General features: G+C 46.7%; 1 protein-coding gene across 3 annotated transcripts in view; it reads right to left on the bottom strand.

The window, feature by feature from the left end:
• Nucleotides 1-23,967, bottom strand: part of bi (T-box transcription factor bifid) — a 208,951-nt gene extending 184,984 nt beyond the window's left edge. For 2 of the 3 annotated variants that reach the window (XM_033473505.2, XM_033473504.2), the window contains exon 1: nucleotides 21,696-23,966. In XM_033473505.2, coding sequence (XP_033329396.1) covers nucleotides 21,696-22,413 — 718 coding nt within the window. In that variant the 5' untranslated portion in view covers nucleotides 22,414-23,966. Of the gene's footprint in view, nucleotides 1-21,695 lie in introns of all 3 variants that reach the window. The other variant, XM_033473506.2, reaches the window with a different exon arrangement.
• Between the last annotated feature and the right edge of the window lie 1,427 nt (nucleotides 23,968-25,394).

Genomic DNA, 25,394 nt, shown 5'->3' on the forward strand with positions numbered 1-25,394 from the left:
AGAGGAATTTTGGACCATTTGTTGAACCGGCGCACCGGTATCGCAATTATTGTTGTGAACCTAAGCGAGGCCGATCTCCCTCGGAATCGGCGGTTCCCACGATTTCGAAATCGCGGATCATCGGCGGCGAACAGAAACGTTAGGCGAATCAGGATCGCGCGCGTTTATGACTAATGACGCGGTTAATAGTCAGCGGCACGGGCTCCCGGTATTTTCTGTTCGGTTTCGATCGATCGATCGCGGCTGCGAGCAGCCGACTGCGCGCAGCGTGCCTCGCCTCGCCTCGTCTCGCCTCGTTTCCACTCGGCGGAAAGGGAAAAGAGCGAGAAAGGTGGGAAAAAAAGGAAAACCGGAGAGAAAAGAGATGAAAAAACTAGGCGGAACCTGTTGCCACGTTAATGACTCGATGATTGTTATCATACAAAGTACGCGAGCGCGAGCCGATCATTAAATCGATACCGTTCATCTGTCTCGTATTTTCTCCTTGTCTAAATACGGGATCGGGCCCCGATTCCATCTTGTTCCCGCGGTTGCCGAGCGCTACAAATGCTACACGAAAATACATTTTCTCAAATTGTTCCAGTCTGATTTTATTTACAACATTTTTTTCTCCATTTTTCAATCTTGATTCATTGTCAAAAATCTGCTAGTTTTAGCTGCACAAAAAATAGATCTTTTTAAATGCTACAATCTTAATTTATTTTCAAAAGTTTGTTCGTTTTAGCTGGACACAAAAAATAGTTCTTCTCAAATGTTCCAGTCTTAATTTATTTTGAAAAATCTGCTAGTTTTAGCTGGACAAATCTGATTTTTCTCAAATGTTCCAATCTGAATTTATTTTGAAAAATCTGCTAGCTTTAGCTGGACAAGAATAGTTCTTCTTAAATATTTCAATCTTAATTTATTTTCAAAAGTTTGTTAGTTTTAGCTGGACACAAAAAACAGTTCTTCTCAAATGTTACAACCTTAATTTATTTAAAAAAAATCTGCTAGTTTTAGCTGAACACAAAAATAGTTCTTCTTAAATATTTCAATCTTATAATTTATTTTCAAAAATCTGCTAGAGTTTCAGCTGGACAAAAATAATTTTTCAGAAATATTTCAATCTTAATTTATTGTCAAAGATCTGCTGGTTGACCTAAGCAAATGCATAATTCCAACAAAGATACCTCTTATTTTATCTTGTTTTATTTATTTATTCATGTACGTAAGTATAAAAAACCCTTCGTTACAGAACATTCACTTTGCAACTAAATAAACTTCGTTATTATATACATTATATTAAACTCCGTTAGCACTACTGCAATTTATTTATTTAAGAAAGCGATTGTTTATGATTTATATAACATCATGCAAGACAAACGAACTTGTAAATAATATATAAATGTCTTTTTCTCTTCGACGATAACAAATAGAATAAAGATTGAACAAATCAATTTTACATGCTCCCTTTTTCGAACAATAAATTAAGATTATTTTCTATCATTTATTTATTCGGGCCCGTCGAAAATATGCTAATTGAGATCGAACCGCTCGACCGGAATCAGCTCGCGAGCCAATCGGCCTCGAGAGAACGAACGCGAATTGCGCGCGTTACGCACCGTTTGAAACCGCCAAGATGGAAATTCGCAACTCCGCTGCGAATTCTTTTTCATATTCACGGCGGCTTCTGATCCTGAACGGGCGAAGTTTCGCAACGTGGTTCGCGGGATCGTCGATATCAACGCGAAGAATCGCGTATGAAAATCGATCGGGTAAAAAGATTTCATCGATCAACGGAATCTATCTGCGTGTTGCCGGGATCAAAAGCGTTCTTGCTTTTAGTTTGAATAACGCAAAATTTGATAGAACTACATATATATTTGTAGAACTACGATATTCGTTCTATAATTAAACTTTCTGAAACAGTAAAAATTGATAAAATTGTTCTATCGAAGCAAATTAACGAATCGACTGATGAAATAATAGCTCGACAATAATAAGTATTATGATTATATTAGCGCTGAAAAATGTCGAGGGAAAGAACTTCAATTAAATCCGACAAATAATGATTTGAAAATCGAGTAATTCTTTTTTATTAATAACCCTGTAAAAATTGAATATAGATGCATAAATCTTGCAATAATTGTAACTATTGTTCCCATAGATAAAACGTAGCGAAAATAAAAATAAAAATTACATAATATTCCAAAGTATATAATAAATATTAACAGAAGAATTCCTAATACCTGCTAATTCGCCTAATGCAGACAAAACAACGCTCACTTGCATAGCACGTATGTTTTGCTTTAAACTAAATGCAACAAATAATATAATGATTTAAAAATTGAATAAAATAAAAGTATGGAAATAAAAATAAAAATTATATAATATTCCAAAGTATATAATAACAACAGAAGAATTCTTGATATCTGCTAATTCGCCTAATGCAGTTAAAACAACAAAATCTTGTATGCTCACTAGCATAACACGTATGTTTTACTTTAAATTAAATGCAACAAGTAACATAATGATTCGAAAATTGAATAAAACATAAATATGAAAATAGAAATAAAAATTACATAATATTCCAAAGTGTATAAATATTAACAGAAGAATTCCTAATATCTGACGATTCGCCTAATGCAAAAATTCCTTCGAATTTCTTCGTTCTCTCTACGCTACGATGCGCTTGGAACCGACATTTCAACGAGTAAATAAATAAATAAATAAATAAATAAATAAACAAGCAAACAAACAAATAAATAAATAAACAAATGAATAATTATTTTCGGTGCGGTCGCGGCAGCGTGGCTGCTATTTATTTAGCGGTGCACGATCAGAAAATCGCGGCGGCGCGAGTATCCGAGGGGTCAAAAACGGTCCCCGCCTCTCTTAAAATTCACCCCAACCCGGTAATTGCATCGCGGGGTAAACATGTTCGCCGGACAAACGACGGAAACGTTGTTATTATTGACGTGAATAATATTATTGTAACGCAAACGAGCGATCCCGTGCACGACTTAATTGAATCCCATCCGTTCGGAGTATTGTTGCATCGGCCATGATTAAATCTGCTCGGCATAAATTGGCGCGGGGGCGCGCCAATCGATTTTCGGCCGGCGATTTTATGCGATTCGGGATATCGTATTTATCGATAATAAATCCCGGGGTCCGGGACGCCGCCCTCGTCGCGACCGCTCTTTCGTATTTTTTTTCTTGTTTTTCTTTTTCTCTCCCTCCCTCCTCCCCCCTCCCACCCTCCCCCCTCTCCCTCCACGCATTCGAGATCGCGTTGCATCGATACGCGGAGCGCGCTAATTACCATGATGATTCATCTCTCGTCCGCGATCGGTCTCAATTTTGCGAACCACTTGTTGGCTCGACTATTTTCAATTATTTTAATCCGGAGATGGGTTGAACGGCTCTCTCACTCTCTCGAGAGAGAGGGAGAAAGAGAGAGAGAGAAAGACAGAAAGAGAGAGAGAAAGAGAGAGAGAAAAAGAGAGAGAGAAAGAGAGAAAGAGAGAGAGAAAAAGAGAGAGAAAGAGAGAAAGAAAGAGAAAGAGAGAGAAAGAGAGAGGAAGAGAGAGAGAGAGAGAAAGAGAGAGGGAAAGAGAAAGAGAGAGAAAGAGAGAGGAAGAGAGAGAGAATGAGAGAGAGAATGAGAGAGAGAGAATGAGAGAGAGAGAGAGAAAGAGGAAGAGAGAGAAAGAGAGAGGAAGAGAGAGAGAGAGAATGAGAGAGAGAGAGAATGAGAGAGAGAGAGAATGAGAGAGAGAGAATGAGAGAGAGAGAGAGAGAGAGAGCGAGGCACTAGAAAAAATTCTACGCGATCCTCGAAACGAGTACTCGACCGGAACGCCGGATGATCGAAACGATCCTCGAACGGTCATCGCGATAAATATTCGACCGATCTCCAGGCCGATTTCCAACGATTTCCAACGATTCGGTCCGATCGCCGGCGATAGAACGTCAGTGTAGCGGGCTCGTCGCGGCGGACCGCGCGGCGTACGGCGCCGGAAAACACGAAAAATTGCTCGATAAACGATCGGTTCATTTTTTATCGGAAGAAATTTCACCGGGGAAACACGGACCACAATGCTCGGGCCGCCCATTAATTGTGCCGCTTTCTATCGGAACCGTGCTCGACCGTGGTTTTTTCTTTCGCGTTTAGCTACAGCGCGACTCAAAAATGCAGCGTTCGAACTCGCTGCGCCCGGATCTCCGTGAAGAAAACGATGCATCGAGAACAGCGCGATGAATTCGTGTAAAGATATTTTTTTCGTAGGAAACGATTGAAGGGACTTCGTAATTTAATAGTTTGCAGTTGAAGCTGTTTTTTAATTCAATGTTTCAATACGTGCTTATCTGGCATGCAGCATTTCCGTTTTATGTCTACGATTTATTGATTATTTTCAGTTTTAATAGTATTTCAATTGTAAATCAATTTTATTGTTTTATTTTAATGATTTCCGCTTCTTTATATTTCACAGCGAACTGTTTTCCCGTTGGATTCACCAAAATAAGTAAATAAATAAATAAGTAAGTAGATAAATAAGTAAGTAAATAAGCAGAGAAATAAGTGAATAAATAAGTAAGTAAATAAGTAGAGAAATAAGTGAATAAACAAGTAAATAAGTAGAGAAAAAAGTGAATAAACAAGTAAGTAAATAAGTAGATAAATGAGTAAATAAATAAGTAAATAAATAAGAGTGAATAAATAGGTAGAGAAATAAGTAAATAAATAACTGAATAAATGAATAGATGAATAAGTAGATAAATGAATAAATAAATAAGTAAATAAATAAGTAGATAGATAAGTAAATAAGTTAATAAGTAAATAACTAAGTAAATATGTTAATAAGTAAATAAACAAATTTTACACTGTTAATATTATTCTGAAACGTGGCGTAGCAATTTTTCAAGGCACCTTCGAGTCGCCATTCGAATGCAGAGGGTGAAACCTACGCCACAATGAGAACGGCGTTAACCCATTGGCGTACTTTGACGTAGTCTGACTCACAAATGTAATAACAATACTGTGTATTTTTATGCAACATAAAGATTGTCTGCATTAATTGCAAGATAAAGGAGCTACACAGATACTTAATTTTCTTCTTAATGTTCTGACTCAGGATGCAATAACTGGACAGCGTATTTTTATGCAAACTAAAGATTGTCTCCATTAATCGCAAGATAAAGGAGCTGCACAGCCGCTTAATTTTCTTCGGAATAATCTCAATCGCTCGAAAACAACGTAACAGTGTCTCGAAATTCTCTAAATATACCAAATGTCTCCGTGTTCTCCGAAAGAAAATGAACAACGAGTTGATTCCAACCGGCGCATATTTTGATTTCAGATTTCTCGAGAGAACTCTCGGTGTCTCGTACGAGGAACGAACTAGCCGCGGAAGATCTCGCGATTTTTCCCCGAGAATCGCGATCGACGCAGTGCCTCGACGCAATTCCAACGCAGGCTCGACGGCCGTTTCGACGCGGATTTCGCGACCGTTCGACCGTTTTTCCCGGTCTCGCCGGGTCCGGGACGACGCGGCGCATGCCTCGAATTTTGAATCCGAAAGTCACCGGTCGCGGCCCGGCGAGATTAATCGCCGCGAAGCTGCGGTCAGTTGGCCGGCAGCCCGACTAGAAAACCAAAGGAGCACGAAAATCGCCGACGGGAAAGCAACGACGAGCCTGTGTAATCGTCGCGGCGAGAGAGAAAGCAGCGTTATCACGACGAAAGCGAGTTTTCGCAGCGGCTCGGATCGATCGTTCTCCGCAAGCCCGAAAAATGTTCTCGCAGCGTGTTTTCGTTCCCCGGACACAGCTGGGCGCCTTCCACGCGATCCGAAGAAGCTTCGAGTTTGCATTCGCCGACGATCTTCGCGGTCCGTGTACGCGGAAACGTGCGAAGAATACGTCTAGCGCGGCTCCGATGACGAAGTCGGCGGGAGGACGACGATTGTCCGAATCCGCGGAAACTCCGTCGCCTCCTCGACGCATGTTCGATCGAACTCTCGATTAGGCGGGGGGAGGGGGTGCTGATAAGAGGATCGATCGGATTCGATTGGATAAATTTGATCTGCGAAACGCTGGAAACACTTTGGGGGTCGCTGCGGCTCGAGAGAAACGCGCGCGCGATTGGAGTCGAGAGCTCTTGCAACTCGACATTTAATTTCTGGCGAGCGAAACAACGCCGCGGAAGCTTTGCTTGTTCCGTGCCCGATGCGTTCTTTCGATCAAGTGCGCAACCGACCGCCGGAATTTCGATCCGAATACAGTAATGTCTCCCTAACTGACGCTCAGATTGCGCAGAAAAATGGAGAATTTGGGACGAGGAGATACGATTGTTCGAGCCTTGTAGCGCGTTTTTATAATTGTCGAGAATCAACGACCATAAAAACTAGAATAGCTATATCTAAAAGTTATATCTAATAGCTATTATAATAATATCGCTATATCTAATAGCTATATATTATAATAATATCGCTATATCTAATAGCTATTATAATAATATCGCTATATCTAATAGCTATATATTATAATAATATCGCTATATCTAATAGCTATTATAATAATATCGCTATATCTAATAGCTATTATAATAATATCGCTATATCTAATAGCTATATATTATAATAATATCGCTATATCTAATAGCTATTATAATAATATCGCTATATCTAATAGCTATATATTATAATAATATCGCTATATCTAATAGCTATTATAATAATATCGCTATATCTAATAGCTATATATTATAATAATATCGCCATATCTAATAGCTATTATAATAATATCGCTATATCTAATAGCTATTATAATAATATCGCTATATCTAATAGCTATTATAATAATATCGCTATATCTAATAGCTATTATAATAATATCGCTATATCTAATAGTTATTATAATAATATCGCTATATCTAATAGCTGTAGCGAATAGCTATATCTAAAAGCTATATCTAATAGCTATTATAATAATATCGCTATATCTAATGGCTATAGCAAATAGCTATATCTAAAAGCTATATCTAATAACTATTATAATAAGAGACATTGCTGTACACGCTTTCCTTCGACTCCGCGCAAAATTCTTTTTTTTTTTTTAGACAATGCATCGAATGTTTCCGCGACGCGCGAGAACGGCGCCGTCTACTTTCAGCCGTCACTAGCGACGTAACGTTAATTAACGCATTAATACATTAAAATGCCGAGCGTCGCGTCGGTCACACATGGGTGACACTAACATTCTCGACCAATTTGAAAAACATATTTTCATCGCAATATACTCGAACAAACTGTATTTCACCAGGATGTGAAACAATGCGAAAGAGTTCTAAGAATTCTAATGTCATTATGATAAATTTTAACTTTCTAGTTTCGCTTCGATTCATTAATCCTTTGCACTCGAAGCCATGTTAATTGTAAATCTAATTTAATTTTTCCGCTTTATGGTATTTCCATTTTACATAACAAAGTGCATTTTATGCATATGAAATTTACAGTCTTGCGACTCGTACAACAGTTAGACTTTTAACAATTTTTATACGTCTAGACTTTTATAATATAAAGATTATCTTGGAACGTGATGTAACAATTTTAATGGTGCCTCAGAGTCACCACTCGAGTGCAAAGGGTTAGATTGCTTCGACTTCGTGAGAATTTTAGTGATTTATCGTCGACGGTGAACGCGTTAGGTTCGTCGAATATTAACTGGAAAAATTCACGGAATATCTCAGAATCGTTTAATTAACAGTAGATTCACGGGACCTGCGAGGCTCTTGAATAATCGCATCTCCCTTCCCAAATTCTCTGTTCTTGGGCGCGCGATCTGAATTCGGCAGAAATTACTGTACCGCAAAATAAACCAAGATAAACGCGGAATGTACAATATAAACGGAACTTAATAAAATCAATAACCAGTATTTCTCTTTGGCGGTGGAGTGCGTTCAGGCGGCGGTGCAACCTCGTCGATGAGCAATGTTTTGCGATTCCCGTTGCAAGTATAGTTTACGTTGCACGTCGCGCCCCGTATTTACTCTCGCGCGGTTACAATAATATTCATTGCCGTCGAATTCAACGTGAACGCAGCGAACAGTCGTAACATTAACACGTACAGTGCCGCGTGAGTCGCGTATGGAAGTCGCTAACTTTTAACTAGCTTCTCGAAAAATTCATTTTTGTCATAAATATATTGAACGTAAACGTAACATAACATGTTTTTATTGAATATATTGCGATATATTGAACGAATAGAATGTTACCAGGCTCTGTAGAAATACAAAATAGCCGAGCCAATATTTGAGCCGTTTATTTTGAAAGTGGCATAAGTCACTTTGTTTTTAAGTCGATATATTTAAGGTTTGCGTTTTAACACGTTTAAAAATATGGATGCGCTAACTTTCGAGAAGATTTACTTGTATTTGTTGTCTCAGGATACTGATATTTTTCTCAGTATAAATAGTTTCGTATAAACATTAAAAAATCACCACTTTTCATTACGGTAAAGTGACTTATGCCACTTTCAAAATAAACGGCTCATTTCCTATGGTAAATTTTCACTTTCTAGCGTCATTAACGCTAGATTTACAGAGCACAGAAAACAGCTGTTTCATATTAGTTTATCAAAGTAACGATGAGACGTTTATTCTGATTTTTAACAAGTATTATTGTAACACTTGTACACGTATATAACACTTGTGTATATATAAATTGAATAAATAACTCATAAACGTATCTTTACGATGCGAATAATCGTCAATTAAAAAATTAGCGACCCGTCGTTTTCACGGGTTCCGTAAATCCAGTGTTAATAATATAAAAATTACCTGAGAACGTGATATAAACAATTTTAATGGTGCCTCAGTGTCGCTGTTTCAGTGCAAAGGGTTAATAAAGGAAAATCGGATCGCTTGCAGCGTCGCGCGATCAACAACAGCCAAACAATCGCATAATAATCGCATAATAATCGCATAATAATCGCATAATAATCGCATAACAATCATAAGAATAATCGTCTCTCCACGCCCGAAACTTCCCATTTTTATGCACAATAAAATCGTGAATTACAGAGAATTCACCACCAATTATTTCGAGTCGCGCGATTAATCGGCGAGCAATCGCGAAGCTCCTTGGCCGCGGCGGGGCTCTATAATTGGACCAATTGCGCGAATTCCCGCCGAAATATATAGCAGAAGATGGAAGACGACTCAAAGGTGGCAGCTGCGTTTTTGGGCCCGCCATTGGCCGGGCCGCGGAAAGAAGGGCGGGCAGCGGAGGGTGCGAGCCGGTGCCGGCGCGAAAGAGCGCCGCGGCGAGACAAGCGCGTGTCAACGGGCCCGGCGAATTAATTCATCATCGAAGTTAACGAAGGGAATAACTAGTTGTAGCGGACGAGGTGGACGCGTGTAATAATCAGATGTCAGATAAGACACCGGCCGCCCGGCTGAAAATCGTTTCTGCGCCGCTCGGATTCGCCGTTTGACGCGCGGCTGGCGTGACACGCGGGGCCCCGCCGATGCGACGCCGGGCCGACGATCCAACGGTGCTAATCATCCGTTTGTCCGGCAAGTCGGGAATCAGAAAAACGGATCGCGGGGCCCGCGTCGCGAGCTTGTCCGACGACAGGGGCTTCCGGCACGTCGAAAGCCGTCGTCCGATCGCCCGAAAGATAATCCTCGCCCGACCGTCGCCTCTTCGGCCGAGCCACGAATTTATTGTTCGGTGCAATATTTATCCGTGGTTTCGTTGAAACGTAGTCTCGCCGATTTTCTGCTCGTTCTCCGTGCTCGCGTCGCGCCTTAATTATCGGCCGCATCAGTCCCTGGCCTCCGCCTCGAACTCCGCCATTTTGCGGAGGAATCTTCGATGCCCGGCGCCCTGCCGCGGATGCAATTAAAAATCCGCGCGAAATAGATCTCATCCGTTCGAAAATTGTCAAGCAAGGAACACTACTCCCTACAGGGTGGGCTTCCTGTAATCGCGTAATTTATTCCCTCCGTTTTCGAAAGCGGCCAGATTCCACGGCGCCGTGATTTTTAGAATTGCGGACGTGGTTAACAAAAAAAAACACATTCGAAACGGATGTCTCGCCCCGTTCGACCGAGGAACGATTTTATCGGGGGGCTTACGACCAGTCGGATCCGGAGCGGCGTTCGTTAATTAACCCGTTAATTTGAATATTTTTAATCGAACATGCCCGCGGGCCTCGTCCGATACGCGACAATGAAGATTTCGAAGTGCTCGAAGTGCTCGAATCGGCTCGGGGATTCCGCCCCGCGCGTCCTCGCCGTGGCGCAAGTTGCCCGTTAACGATAGGCCAGGAACTTCCTTGTTTGTCCTTCTTTTCGGTACACACACACACACACACACACACATATATACACACGCACACTCATTGCCGTAATTATACGTAATTACGCGCGATCCATGCGCCCGGAATGAATAATTACGGCTCGGTTCCGCGCGGCTTTCGAAACCTATTAGAACGAACAGATCCGCGGCGGATCTTTCGAATTCGTTGGGCGTGCTGCTGCTGGTTGCTGGTTGCCGGTTGCCGGTTGCCGGTTGCCGCCGCTTTTTCGTGTCTGCTGAATATATTTGCTTCATCGATGGAGCGCTCGAATTGAACGAGCCGGCAGAGGTACGATCCCCTTCCCCTCCCCTCCCCCGCCGACGAGAATTTGCATTCGAGAAATCGGTCACGGAATTTTCTTCGACCCTGCGGAACACGCTCCGGCTCCTTCTCCGCCTCGAGGGGGTACACTCGCGGAATTTTCAGACGGCAGACGCAACCGGCGCGCCGCGTCTTTACGAAACTTTCGCAAACTTGTTTTGGGAACGTTTTCGACGGTGTTCGCCGAATTTTTCTGCACCGGCGTCGCTGGAATCGCGCGGCGAAGAGCGCCGGAACACCTCCTATGAAACGATTTAATCGACGGAATGCCGTCGAAACGCGACGCTCGTTTCTCAGATTGACACCGATTCGATGGAGATGTTATTTCGCGAGCGGTATATAAAGGAAAATTTATGAAAATATTGTATTTGTTTCTGTTTTCTATTATTTGTGATATGGATACGCGGTGATTGCTAGATTATTCAACGGCTATGATATTATAATGGCAATGTAACTGTAATATTATTATTATAACTAATATAACTGTTATACTATGATATTGATGTAACTAAAATATTATTATTATAATTAATATAACTAGAATATTATAATATTATAATATTATAGCTGTAATATAGAAATACAGTAATTACTAGATTATTCAACAACTATAATATTATAATGTTAATATAACTATGATATTATTATTATAATTAATATAACTGTTATACTATGATATTGAGATGTAACTAGAATATTATAATATTAAAATATTATAGCTGTAATATAGAAATACAGTAATTACTAGATTATTCAACAACTATAATATTATAATGTTGATATAACTATGATATTATTATTATAATTAATATAACTGTTATACTATGATATTGAGATGTAACTGGAATATTATAATATTAAAATATTATAGCTGTAATATAGAAATACAGTAATTACTAGATTATTATACTAAAACTATAATATTATAATGTTAATATAACTATAATGTCATTATTATACTGAATATAACTGTAATATTATAATATTATAGTAACTACTGTATATCTATATTATAAATAATAGAAAATAGAAATATCCCAATATAATATTTTGTTAAATTTTCATATATATTTATAGATGTTGACAATGAATATATTATAATATTATATTATATTATTATAATATTATAATTACAATAAATTCATTATCAACAACTATAAAAACGAGGCACAAGGCACGAATAATCGTATCTCCTCTTCCCAAATCCCCCTACTTCCCAAATTATCTATTTTTATGCGCAATCTGAGCGCGAATTAGAGAGAAATTACTGTAAAAAAGAAATGACTATATAACACGTCGTCTCAAGTTTTCGTTAAAATATTACTAAAAGTGTAAAAGTTGTTTCAAAGTCTACAATTATTCGCAGCACTTGCATTTCTACGAACGTTTGCCGTAACTGATATAATAAACAACACGTTGCAGTTTATTCCTTACAATGGACAGCATTTATTGAAATCTTCGCGATTACTATACAATGAATATTCGCGTATTCGACGAAAACAGTGATACAATATTATAAGTAGCTAATTAAGTGGTTTATAACAGTATTAAAGTACAAACAATAAACGCTCCACGGCTCTGACAATTGTATATTAACCAACCGTTGTTTTACGCGCGTTACATCACACATAACATTTTACCTAATTAAGATAACGACAATTATTTTTTTAACATTAGAGCCACTTGTTTCTATATTATTTTCTCTATTACAGCGAATTCCATTTGTTACCACTCCGTTCACAGTCTTTTTTTTTCTCACTTGTCCGTTTAATCACTTCGCTATTTTAGTTTTGCAACGCGAAGCATTCGTTCCGTAAAAAGCATTACTTTTTTTTATTATTATTATTAGATTATTAGTTAATCTAATTATTAGCTAAAGTATTAATTTTTTATCATCTAATATCGCAAATCTATGGAATATATTTTCATTTTATTCTCTAACCTGTCACAAGTGTTTGTATTTTTTACACTGTCTGTCTGTCTCGCAAATTGTTATTACCACCGTTGCTATTATTATTACTATTATCCGATAAATGATTATTGTTATTTAAACGTCCTGTGGTTCCCCGCGCAGTTCTTCAAGGTCTATCGGGTGGTGCAAATTAACGTCCTCCTGCAACGGTTCACCCACGTCTCAAGTATCTAATATCGAGCATTGAATATTTGAATATTTTTCAATTGAATAATTTTATTTCACTTTCATTTCTAGGTCCCACATTCCTGTCGTATTTTCTGGGACTTCTCCTCCGTTTCCCTCTCGTCGAATGTTCCAGCAGCTCTTTCCTCCGCCACGGTGACGACGTAGAACGTCCTGGTCGCATGGTCGGGCCACCTTTGACCCAGGTACATTTCCGAACGAATATCGGGACATCGGATCGAACTGTCCAATATGTTATTCCAATAATTATTCCAACATATTATATTGATCGCGCTGCAGAGTGCACAGCCAGGGCCCCCTTTCTCAATTAGAAATAATCTCTCACTGTTCCTGAACCCGCGGAGCACTGCAGCAGACACCCATTGTTCAGCGCGACCGGCGAAGCACCTGATCAAAGCACCGAAATCAAATAAATTACAAACTTTTCGCGAGACTCGCGAAACGCGACTCGAAGTCCCTCGAAGACGCGCACGCTGCTCCGTGGCTCCGACGAAACTAACTCGAATAATCGACGATTCTGTTGTCAGAAACTCGCCGTCAGAAGCTCGCCGTCAGAAGCGTCGCAGTCCCTTCGACGACTCGCGTTATCGCGCCAGTCCCGAAAGCAAAAAAGACGCTCGACAACGCCTAGCCTCGCGAAGCGTCGTCCTCATCGAGCGCGATGCAATCAACAAATTCCTGAACATAGTTCGTCAAACCGGTACAAACCTATCCAAACCACCCAAACAAACGCGCAACCCAGTGGAGCGAAGAAAAAGTCCCGAACCGCGCCCCAAAATAAACCAAGCAATGGCAGTTCTCCAATCTCGCTGCTCCGTCTTCGAAACCGTCGACGACAGGGTCGCGCGATTCGCCGGCCGTCATTAAAATCCGGAGAACGATTCGTCGCGATTTTCGCTGTCATTCGAACACGGAAGCCTTCCGCAATACGTCGAAGCGGCAGAAATATTATTCGAGCGAGGACACCGTCGCGTCGCCGGCGAGAACCATCGATTATCGTTCGATCACAGAGCATCTTATCTTGCAACACGCCGATCAATCACGGTGAAAATCCGAAGATAGTGCCGCCGCGACGGCACGTCTCCCGCGAGATTAATTTCCCAGACGGAAGCGCCCTTTCGCCCTGCTCGACGATGTTTCGCGCGTTCAATCCCGGACGTTCGCGCGAACGCCCTGCCGAGCCGAGTCAGCTGGGAACTGGCTCCGCGATAGCCTCGCGGATTCCCGTTCGCACGACTCCGCCGGGCGAACGTGTTAATTTGCGCGCACCGGATCCGCGCGAAACCGCGCCGAAAACTCGTCGAACCCGTTCGAACATCGAGCGACGCGATCGCGGCGAACGTTCGCCGCTTCGTCGAGCGAAGACCGAACGGAGCGAGCTTGTTCGACACTTTGAACCGATTTCGCTATCCGTCGAGATTATGTCAATGGGGCTATTTGTTAACCTTGATACCAGTGGATTCGTACGCTGGTTCTGTCGAAACGACGGAACGTTTGTGTCAAGGTTATCCCGCGCTGATGGCGTCCGTATTTCTGAAAATTGACGCGTTCGTACGAGAAGTGCACTGTCGGCCCGAAAGGAGCCCGAACGAGTCCTCGGTCGGGCCCAGGCCGCGCTCAACCCTTTCGTCACGAGCGCCGGATATATCCGGCGTCCTCGCGACGACTTTTCGAGCTTTCGGTGGCCGACGTGCACGCTTTTCGGCGCGGCGGCGTCGCTCCGCCGGAGCGAACTGCCGCAACGAAAGGGTTGACGCGCGAATCTCGGCCGCCGCGGATTCGTCCGCACTGTAAACACACCGTGGCGAAAAGTCGCGGGAGCCCCGCACGTTTTCCAAACGTTCACCTCGGGCCTGTTTCCCGGCCGGCCGACAGGCCGCGTCCGCTTCGGGCGCCGATGCAACAAAGACAATGCGTCCTGGAAAACGATATCGGCGCTCCTTGGCGTCGCTCGTTTAACGCGAGAGATATGCCAGATCGATTGCATTATCGGGCCCGGCCGCGGCCCGTGATGTATTGCCGACGTGCGGCCACGATTTTTCCTTCCTCAGCTGTTCGCAGCCGCGTTCCCGATCCTTATCATCTTTCCTGCGCTGTTCCAGGCGTTGCCCAATGCACGCTGCTGGCCGACGCGTTTTCCAAGCGGATTCGGCCCCTTGCGAAAGCCCCGGGACCCGCGAGTCTAGGCCCTACGGCTGCCATCTTGACGAATTATTCTACGAATGCACTGCGGCGAGGCGTCCGCTCCCGCGATTTTTCGCCGCTGTTCTCGCCGATTTTTCGCACTTTATTTCGATCATGTTCGTCGATGAATTATCGGCTTTATCTTGGCTCTGCGCGACAGATACCCGAGCGGGATTAGTTTATAAGAATCGCTGGAAAAGTGGTCCCATGACAGCTTAGCTGTTGTCGCGGGGCCTTGTTTTAACACTTGTCATAACTAGCGCTTGTTTTAATGCCTGGCTTTCAAGTTTCGACTGCATTTATTGCGAGATGCAGAAAGTAGACGTTTCTTTCTTCTCTGAATTATTTGACCGAGTCGAAGATAGCGTCACAGCGTTCTTGTATTCTCTGAATGTGCAATCACTGTTTTGTGTTCTTGATCGACTCATTTTTGTATTCAATTCATCCGCGGTGTTCACAGTGCAGAAAAGGTAAATCAACTTTGGAAGCGCGGACTGTAGTCGCGATTAATCTCGACTGCGCGATTGAACGATGTCGTTCGTTCGGTTAATTATTATTCTGTAAAATCTGCTCTCGGTTTCACTAAAATGACGAATGAATTTTTATATATTTTGTCAATTTCTTCTCAGTTTCACGAAAATGACGAACGAATTTTCATATATTTTGTCAATTTCTTCTCAGTTTCACAAAAATGACGAATGAATCATCATATATTTTGTCAATTTCTTCTCAGTTTCATAAAAATAACGAACGAATTTTCATATATTTTGTCAATTTCTTCTCAGTTTCACAAAAATGACGAATGAATCATCATATATTTTGTCAATTTCTTCTCAGTTTCACAAAAATAACGAACGAATCTTCATATATTTCGTCAATCTCCTCTCAGTTGCACAAAAACAACAACCGAATCTTCACATACTCCATCAATCTTCCTCTTCAAAATCTATTAAGCCATCAAGTTGCTTAATACGACTAATACAGTATAATATAATTAATAAATAGTGTACACGTTAAGCGTTTACACGTTCAAAAACGTCGGCGACCTATTGTGACCAAGAATTAAAAAATTGTCATTCAACGAATTCAAAACGAGTTCCTGGCAACTCGTCGAAATGTTCTCACATATATAAAAATTCACGAATGTGTATAAAAATAGCCTAACTCTTCTAGAATCTAGTATCCAAAACGATACGTCGACAGAAACGGATAAATAGAATTGCGAGAAGACGTTAAGCATAGTCAGTTACAGTTCTGTGAAAATGATTTGAGTGTGAGAGAAATCTCATCGGAAACCCTCGGCAAACAGCGTCGAATCGCAGCGCAAGCCCTAACCCTTTGCTCTCGAAGCTGTTTTAACTTGAAGTTCAAAACATATTTTCCGATTTACAGTATTTCTATTTTACACGATTTATTGCGATCTGTGCGTGTTAAATTGCGCTCATTTTCAAGTACAATATCCGCAATTTTAACAGCTTTTTTAAAACATAAACGAATCCGATGCTGTTCTAATTATTTTGAGAAACGATGCAGCAATTTTTAGCGGCGCCACAGAGTCAGCACTCGAGTGCAAAGGGTTAACCAACGTCGAAAACCTCGATTCCGACTTTTCGCCACTCGCCCAACAATTTTGCGTCGCAAATGCAATAAATTCCCTTAATTTTCCTTCGGCTTGCAAACGAAAACGGACAATTTGGAACGATTCTCCGAGCCCCGCGCCTCGTTTCTCTAATCGTCGACAATCGATAACTATAAAAACGAGCCGCTTAACTATAAAATCATCCCCTCTCTTCCCGAATCGTCCATTTCTGTGCACAATCCGAAATTTCGGCAGAATTCACTGTAAATCCGGTGAACAGCTTCTTCGAAGCGATCCGATTCAGGGCGCAATTAACGGTTTCGCAAGCAGAGATTCGACTCGCGTGCGGCCGAACAAAAGCCGCGGTCTTTTCCCCGATTTTCTGGCCGTCGCGCGACGGATGCGTTGCGCAACGCGGACGAACGGACAGCCGCGGAGAGACGCGTGTTCCCGCGGAAAGCGGCCGCGCTTCCGCTCGGACAATGGCGATGCGCCAAGCTGACGGGGACCACGCGATCAGCGCGATTTTGATCGGTTGATCAGCATTTTGACCGACCGATTTTCATCGGTTGATTTCGAGCGGCAATTTTCCTTCGATATCGGCGCGAACTTTCCGGACAAAGGCGTTATCGTCAACGAAAAGCGGACGAAAAATAGGCGAAGAACGGGCGAAAAAGAGCCGTGAGAATATCTGTTGCGAAAAGAGTCTTCGCCTGTCGGTTTGCAACAGATCAATGCCACTTTTGCAGACGCGTCCCTTCTTTCTTCAGAGAGAAGACACCTAGAAGCCGCAGGGAGCTCGAATCTAACGCTAAATCCAAGCTCGAATCTTCTTCGGGCGAGCTTCGAACGGTCGCGAGCGACACGAAAACTTGAACGAGACGAGCAACCAGAAAGAAACGGCACGAATACAGAGTATCCACTTCGCGGCAGTCGAACGCGAGCGTGCACAGCGCGAGCCGCGCGATAAGTGCGAGAAGTCCGTTTGTCCGGCGCGTCGTTTCATTCCGCGCGGTAAATAAATATTTAGCAAAAGAAACTGTTTGCCACTTATTATATTGATCTTTCGCGGCATTGTCAATACGACAGACGGGGGACACATTCAGAGGGCGGGACGGGGACTGAAAGGCCCCACGAACGTTCCGCGTCGCGCCGCAGTGAAATCCGGCCGCGCGTTTTTCTCCGAAAGCGAATCATTGGCCGGCAGATTATTACACGCGAGAGCACAGAGTGCGGAAAAGCTGCGGAGAAACCTGCGGAGCTGATGGCCGCGTTGCGACGAAAAAAGAGCGCCTGAAAGGGTTCGAGGATTTTAGAAGCATTTGTTGCACCGCGGATTTATTTGGGTTCGCGACGGAATTATTCGCTTGTCCGGAAAGTTCGTCGATTTCGGCCGATTTCGAGGACGGATTGAAACGCGAGAGATCTCAATTTTAGCGTATATTTGTTATATTATGCAGGTTTCGTTCTGTTCCACAAGCTTTCTCCATGTTTCGGGCAATTTGAAACAACAAGATTCCATTCTTCCAGAATCTCTCAGATTTTTCAGCGAGGAACTTCTCTACGTGATCGTTTATCTTGATCAAAGGATCGAAGGTTTTTCCATTAAGGGAATTTCGTGACGATCGAAATAGGTGGAAATCAGAGGGTCAGGTCTGCTGAACGTAGTGGACTGGGTAGAACATTCCAACACCGAGCTCCAACAACTTTCGTCGAGTTATCAAAGACACATGGGGCCGCGCAATTCGTTCCCTTGCATATTCAAAGGCGTGCAAAACTGACAGAAATCAACGTATCGTAACCAGATTTCTTTCCAAATGTGCCTGAAGGTACCGCCTTTCGCGATATGTACGCGTGTCGTTTCATTTCAATCGTTCTGACGTATTCAGACCTGTCCATCTACGAAAAATCGGCACGAACTTTTGCGGACAACCCAATATTATACTGCAAATATTATACTGTATTATCTTGTATGCACCGTGCATCGACGAAGTAGAAGCCGATCTATTGTCACGCGAGTAGTGTCTTGCTACCAGGGCGATCGCTTTTTTAACGTTCTTGAGAAGGATTTAGCCGCAGAATCGCAGTCGAGACGGAACAAAGAATCTTCGAATTGAAGCGAAGATCCGAGGCCAAACGCGAGCGTTTGACAATTAAAAGCTGATACCAGCGAACAGAACGATTTGCCTCGGTCTGACGTTAATAATCCTGACGGTTTATTAACTGGTCGAGCACGTGATCCGAGTCGGTTCGGATCCTGATGTAACGTGTAATTTCCTTTGTCACGCTCGTATCTACGTGGAAGTTCAATTTACATTGGAAACGCGGTGGTCGACGATCGGGAAGACAGCCGCGACCGCGTTCGAAACGCGCCGAATTTTCCGTCGCGGGTTCGTCGCGTTTTAATTTCGGCATCGACGAGTTCGACGAGTTCAACGAATTCAACGAATTCGACGAGTTCAACGAGTTCGACAAATTAGACTAATTCAATGAATTCGACGAGTTCAACGAGTTCGACGAATTCGACTAATTTAATGAATTCGACGAGTTCGCGAATTCAACGAATTCGACGAGTTCGACAAATTCGACGAATTAACGAATTTAACGAATTCGACGAATTAAACGAATTCAACGACAAGTCAGCGCAGTTCATTTCCGAAACGCTTGCGATTCGCCAGGAATCGCGTCAAGGCATGCTAGATTATGATTCGACGAGCGAGAACGAACTCCGAGCTTTCCCGATGGATTCTCGCGTATTAATTTGCGAAATGGCACGGTTTTTCGCGTGCTTTCTCTTTCCTCCAATCGAAAGACCGAGCCGCATTCCCTTGGCCGCGTAGGCGTCGCTTGTCCGCCGCGAGGAAACGCGAGCCCTTCCAGTTTAATTCGATTTTAATTGACGTTTGACGCGGGCAAGCGAGCCGCGTATTAATGAATTAACATAGAATACACACGGTCCGCGCAGAAAAGCTTCGGTTTCGTTTAATGAATGGCCGAGTTATCGGCCGCGGCGGGGATCCGATCACGACCTTAATGAACCCGCCCCTCGGTTTCGGTGCCCCGATGCCTCCAATCGATTCGATCGAGCGACGACGGCGACGTGAACGATCCGGCGCCGATTTTTGCGCGGCGCGCGGGGCCGGAAGCCGCGCGATTGAAGCGTTTCCTCGAGGAACTTCGTTAAATCGACCGCGATCGGACGCGGAAACGTCCGTCGAATCAATCTAAACCTCGGCGATCGTTCCGAACTCGGAATCGACGGCGAATCTCATCGATCGCCGGAATTACAGAGGCACTCTGATCACTTTGAAACTGCGTTCGCGCGCGCGCTGCACCAAACAACCTCGTAAATCCGCCCGTATCTCGCGCACGACTGTTATTCCGTGCCTCCAATGATAAACAATCCCGCAAGAACAACGAAGAAACGTCTCCGGAGCCAATTTATCCGGCATCGCGGATAAATTGCGTGCGACAGGCTGAATAATTGACGCGCGGAAACTTCTCCCGCGGACGGTACCGTCGCGAACTTCTGCCGAAACGCGAGCTCTCGACGCTTCCGGGGAACCTTCTGGAAGGATTCGGCATCCGCGAATCGAAAGTGAATCGAAAGGTAGCCGAGACGACAACGCGTCCGATTCTTGAAGCCTTGAAGCTCGCTTCTTCGCGGCGCTTTCGCCATCGAATTTTCTAATTCGCCGGGAAGACAAGCTCCGCGCGATCCGCTCGGATCGTCGCCGGTGGACAGATAGATCATCCCGTTCGACGTGAAACGGAATGAACGGCTCTGTGCAACGAGAGGCGACGTCTAACAACGTCGTTGGCCACGATTGACAGCCGGACGAACGGCCGGCCGAGCGAAAACACGGCTCGCCACGTTAACAAACCGATCGTCGATTCGGGAAACGAATGTATCGCAGCCGATCCGGCCGGATGAATAAGCGATGGAACGGTTCTCTCGCGTGCCGCGCGTACGTCTTTCTCGGACGATCATTGGAATCGTCTGTACGATCATCGCGACGACCGACGCGAAGACCGCGGAAACCCGCGGAGTCGGAATCGACGCCGAAACGACCCGGTTTTTTCGCGAACACGCAACAAGTCCTGTCCCCGGACAACAATTTTCGAGATCCGCGACCTTTCTCGGGGTTTCTCTTGAATCATGTCTCGCACGATTCGCAGGAACAGCGGACTTTGTCGAACGAATCTCGAGAGATCGACGAGAAGCGTGGCGTTGCAGAGGTTTGGCCTGGTTCGACGACGAATTTGCTCGCGTTTGCGAGGAATTGCGAAGGTTCGCGAAGATTTGCGAAGGTTTGCGAGGGGTCCTTGATCCCAGCCGTGTTCCAGGTCGGTCGGGCTCCGTTTTATCCGGCGCGAGGCGATAAAAGTTGCCGGCGCGTTCTCGGAAAAGCCCGGCTCGCCGGGAGCATGGGCCGCGTAACGAGTTTTTGAATATTCCCCAGGGCGCCAGGGAGGTCTGAACTATCTCGGCTGCAGCTTCTCGCTCCGGCCGAGGTTTCCGCGAATCAACATTCACGGCCTCGACTCGGGGCGAAGCTCTGTACCGAGAATATTCTCTGCGAGAAAGACTGCGGCACTCGATCGGGCGGTGTTTAACTCTTTAATTGTGCTTCGGATTAATCGAAGGTGTTTCCCTTGAAAGACCCAAGGGTAGATCGCTACTTGGACGTGAGAGCTCGCGTTCCCGCGTGCCGTTTTCACTTGGAACGTTACGAGAAGATTACGGGAGAAACGGAACTGTCGGCGGTCCGTCGAACTTGGCCGGAGCACAGTTCGCGCAACGTTTGCACTTTGAACCGCGGTTTTCACACACCGGGGACCCCGTGGATCACTCCGAACGATACCTACTCCGTTCTACGAGGAACCCGCGACGATTCTACGTTCCGTACCGAGTCCCACGGGGACCGTGGCAAGAACGGAACACTGTCGCGCGTCGAGCGCGACCTTTTTCGCGAGCTCTCTCGAGAGCTCGGTATCGGGGCAATGAATCGCACAAGAACAACAACAACAACAACAACAACGGAGACAACACTGGACCGGGTTTCACTGTCGTTATCTTAGGTAGAGAACACTTGTCTGGCTCACCTGGTGGCGTGATCCCGTGGGGGTTCAGATGCGGATGATGGTGCGCGCTATTCAGGATCCCTTTGCCGGGCAGATGATGGGCCGTCGGGCCTGGCGAGCTGGTCGCCGGCAAATGGGCCGCAGGATTGTAAAAGCCGGCCGCCGCCAGGGTGGCAGCGCTGAAGTAGCTGGCGACGACCACCGCCGAGGACGGATGCGACAATTCCCTCTGGCTGGGCAACGGCGGCGGCGTTTCCGGCGCGGCCGCCGGGCTACCGGGTCCGCCGGGCGGCGGCGAGGCGCTGCCTTGGGACGACGAGCCGCCCAAGATCGGCGGATGGGTGCTGGCCGCGGTCAGCAACGAGGAGACGCTGAAGTCCGTCGGTCTCGGGGCGGCCGGGGCCGGCAGGTGGCCGCCGGTAATGTGTCCGTTCGGGTTCGCGGACGGCGGGCCGGCGATCGAGGTGGCGAATGGCGAGTGCTGATTCAGAGCCGTCGCTGACGCGGGGTACGCCATCCCAGGCCCCCCCGCCTCGGCCCTCGGCCCCGTGTTCGCACCCTCGACCACGTTAGCCTCCAATTCTCGTCTACGTCGTTGACCTTCGATGTCCTTCGCGGAGGAGTCCACTTCCTCCTCCTCCACCACCTCCTCGACCCGTGATCGCTGCTGCAGCGCGGAGGGTTGCGGAGTGCTGGCGCAGTGGGTACCCCTGCACGCCGTGTCTTGTTCGAATCTCATCGAGACGGGCCGGGTGTGCCGAGTCGCGCGAGATTCCTCTTCGAGTGACTCAAACTAGAGGGACGCTAAAATACCGAACCAAACTCTGCTCGTACTAGTATCGGTAACCGTCGACGAGTTCGCACTTGGGTTTAGTTAGCACTACTTCTCTTCGAGACACACTTCGTTGTCCGTCTTTTCACGAGCGTTCGTTTGCACCGCGGGATCAGCTGGCTGCCGCTTCGGACGCGTCCTTCGATGCTTTGTCACGCGGATAGTCCAATAGTCTTCGCCGGATTAGAGTCCTTAGTCACTCTGCTCGAGCATCGGACCCGTCAACCGCAACTGTTCGGCTCGTTCTCGGACATGTTTCCGCACGGACTAGACCAGGCCCGCTCAGGAGCGGATCCCGCGGTCCTCGCTGGCCTCCTCGCGGTCCCACTGAGGTCCTGCGATCGCCACGGGCCCCGTCGCGAACCCGCCAGAGAACATCGTACGTCGCGACGGGCCTTTTCAACTCAGCACTCTTTTCCTCGCTCTGCGGGAACTGCGGTGGACGAGAAGTGGCTTGCACTCCGAGTTCTGCGAGACACGCTTCTTTCTCTGTTTTCTTTTTCCTGATCGACCGGACGCGACAGGCGGATATAGAGAGACAGACGAGAGGCAGAGGTAGAGAAAGGGTGTGGAGACAGAGCGAGAGACACGCGGGATACGGATGGATCGCCTCGGAACACGTCACGGACACGGATTTTCGGGGAGAGAGAAAGAGAGACAGAAGGAAGAAAGGTCCACTGGGCCACGTCCGAGGATTACTTGTGTATTAGATCGATTGATTCACTTGTGCTTCGAGTATCCTGCGTTCACTGTTGTTCACTGGGGCGCACACTGCTCGGGTGCTCACCTGGTCGATGTTCCGTGGGCACTCTGATCACCACACTGACGAAACCGGTGGGCGCGCGAGGACGCGGCCGACGAGGACGACGCGCGAGTAAACGGAGCGAGGCCGGCCGCGCGCACCGGCTCGGCGTGCTGGAGAGTAAACGGCGTCCGACGGCGACGGCGACGATCGACGGCGACGACGACGACGACGACGGCGGGCGACGACGACGACGACGACGACGGCGGCTACGACGACGACGAAGCCGGGGAGGACAGTTCAGTGTGCCGTGTGGGTATACCCGGAACGCGAGAGACGCAAGTGACAAAAAGGCGAGTGCGAGAGAGACACCGTGAGAGGAGAGAGAGAGAGAGGGAGAGAGAGAGAGAGCTCTAGAGAGGCTCGGCTGCTCTGCTGCTCCCGAACCTGGGCCGGAGAGCGGACGAAAGGTGTTACTTGGGTGGCGCCGCGATGGTCACTGAGCAGCGCTAGGATTGACACCTCCTCTGGGGGCTCACCCCCACACCTCCCGCGGAGGTGTTGGTGTGCTAAAGTCCTCGTCCGGATTCAGGGCGTGTGTACGCGCGGCTACGTGTACGGGCACGGCGGTGTGTGCGTGTATACAGACGAGCGGAGTGTGCCTGCGCCGACGAACGGACGCGGGAGGCGTGAATGCTGGAGGGCAGCGACGCGAAGACTGAGACGGTGCAGGGGCTCCTCCTCCCTTCCCCTACAGCCCCGTCCCGGTCCGGCCTGGTGGGAGAACCTGCCTCGCCGGCCCGACTCGCTATAAGCTCGCTAGAGCGCGAGCGAGAGGCCGATACGCCGCCGTCCTCGACGCGACGAGGAAGCTGCGAACGCTATAGAGGCGCCCTTCCCCGGCGTCCAACGGGCGATAATGAGCGCTCGTAGTCGGGATTGGCGTTCCGGCGCCAATCCCAGCGGCGTTGCTCTCGACGCCTTTCCCGACGTCCCTCCCCCGTCCCGCGCGTTTCGACCCTCTCCGTCCGTCCTCCTTCGACCGCACCGCTCCGTCTCTCTCTCGGGCATCCCCACCACTCGCGCCGGCTATGCACCACGCTTCCGACGGTCTTCCCTCGATGTCGCTCCGTCTCGCGCGCTCCCCTCCTCTGTCTCCGTCCCGCGAGCCGGGCCAGCTCTCCCACCGCCGCCCGCCGTAGGGTGTTAACCGCGAGTACGCCCATTAACACCACCCCCCCGCGACGCCCGGCTCCGGGGGCGGGGGATCCACGGAGAGGGGGAAAACTGCGATCGACGTTGCTCGAAGCTTCGCTGCCGCCGAGAACCGTGTCGTGTCGATTGACACGCTGGATTTTTACCGGCGCTCTCGACTACCACCGAGACAACCCAACGATACCGTGCACGGCTGCTTGCTCGCTAGATTGAACGTCTTCCGTTGCCGGTGTCGCGGGACGAATCGCGCGGCATCGATTTTCGAACACCGGGTTCGTCGACTTTCCTGGATTCGTTTTGTCGGAACGTTTTCTCGAGCGTTCTGCCTCGAGCCGATAGACACCGCTCCGATGAACCGTGCTTTCTTCTCGCGGGGATTCTTGATGAGAGATAGACAGAGAGAGGGAGAGAGAAAGAGAGAGTGAGAGAGAGAGAGAAAGAGAAAGGGAGAGAGGGGGAGAGGAATTCGCAGTCGAGACGGTCGCGAGACCGCTCGTGAAATTGCGAGTCTGTTCCGGTCGTCCCGTGCAACCCGTCCGGATCGGCCGGTGCCGGCCGGATGCCGAAACCGCGCGGATTCGGCGCAACCGAGGCGCCTCGACATCCCGTTTTCTCCATTAATCCGGCACGGCACTTCATCAGTCATAATTCAAGCCGATTGGCCGTGTCGAGGGCCGTCCAAGTTTTCCGCGAAAAGCCGAGTGAGAAATTTTCGCGAGCTGTGCCAAAATTCGCGCTAGCCAGCGTCACGAGCATCACCGTTCCGCTCTCCCACCGCCGGCTTACCCCCCTGTCTCTCTGCCCCCCGGCCGGCCCCATCCCTAGGCCGCAGAACTCGGCGAGGAGTTGACCTGCGCGTTCCGCCGCGAAGGAGAAACCGCTGGCGCCGCCCACTCGGCCCCCACTCCCGCGCCGCGTTCCCACGTCCGCG

The sequence above is a fragment of the Megalopta genalis genome, chromosome 3, assembly GCF_051020955.1.
Source record: "Megalopta genalis isolate 19385.01 chromosome 3, iyMegGena1_principal, whole genome shotgun sequence".
Lineage (NCBI taxonomy): Eukaryota > Metazoa > Arthropoda > Insecta > Hymenoptera > Halictidae > Megalopta > Megalopta genalis.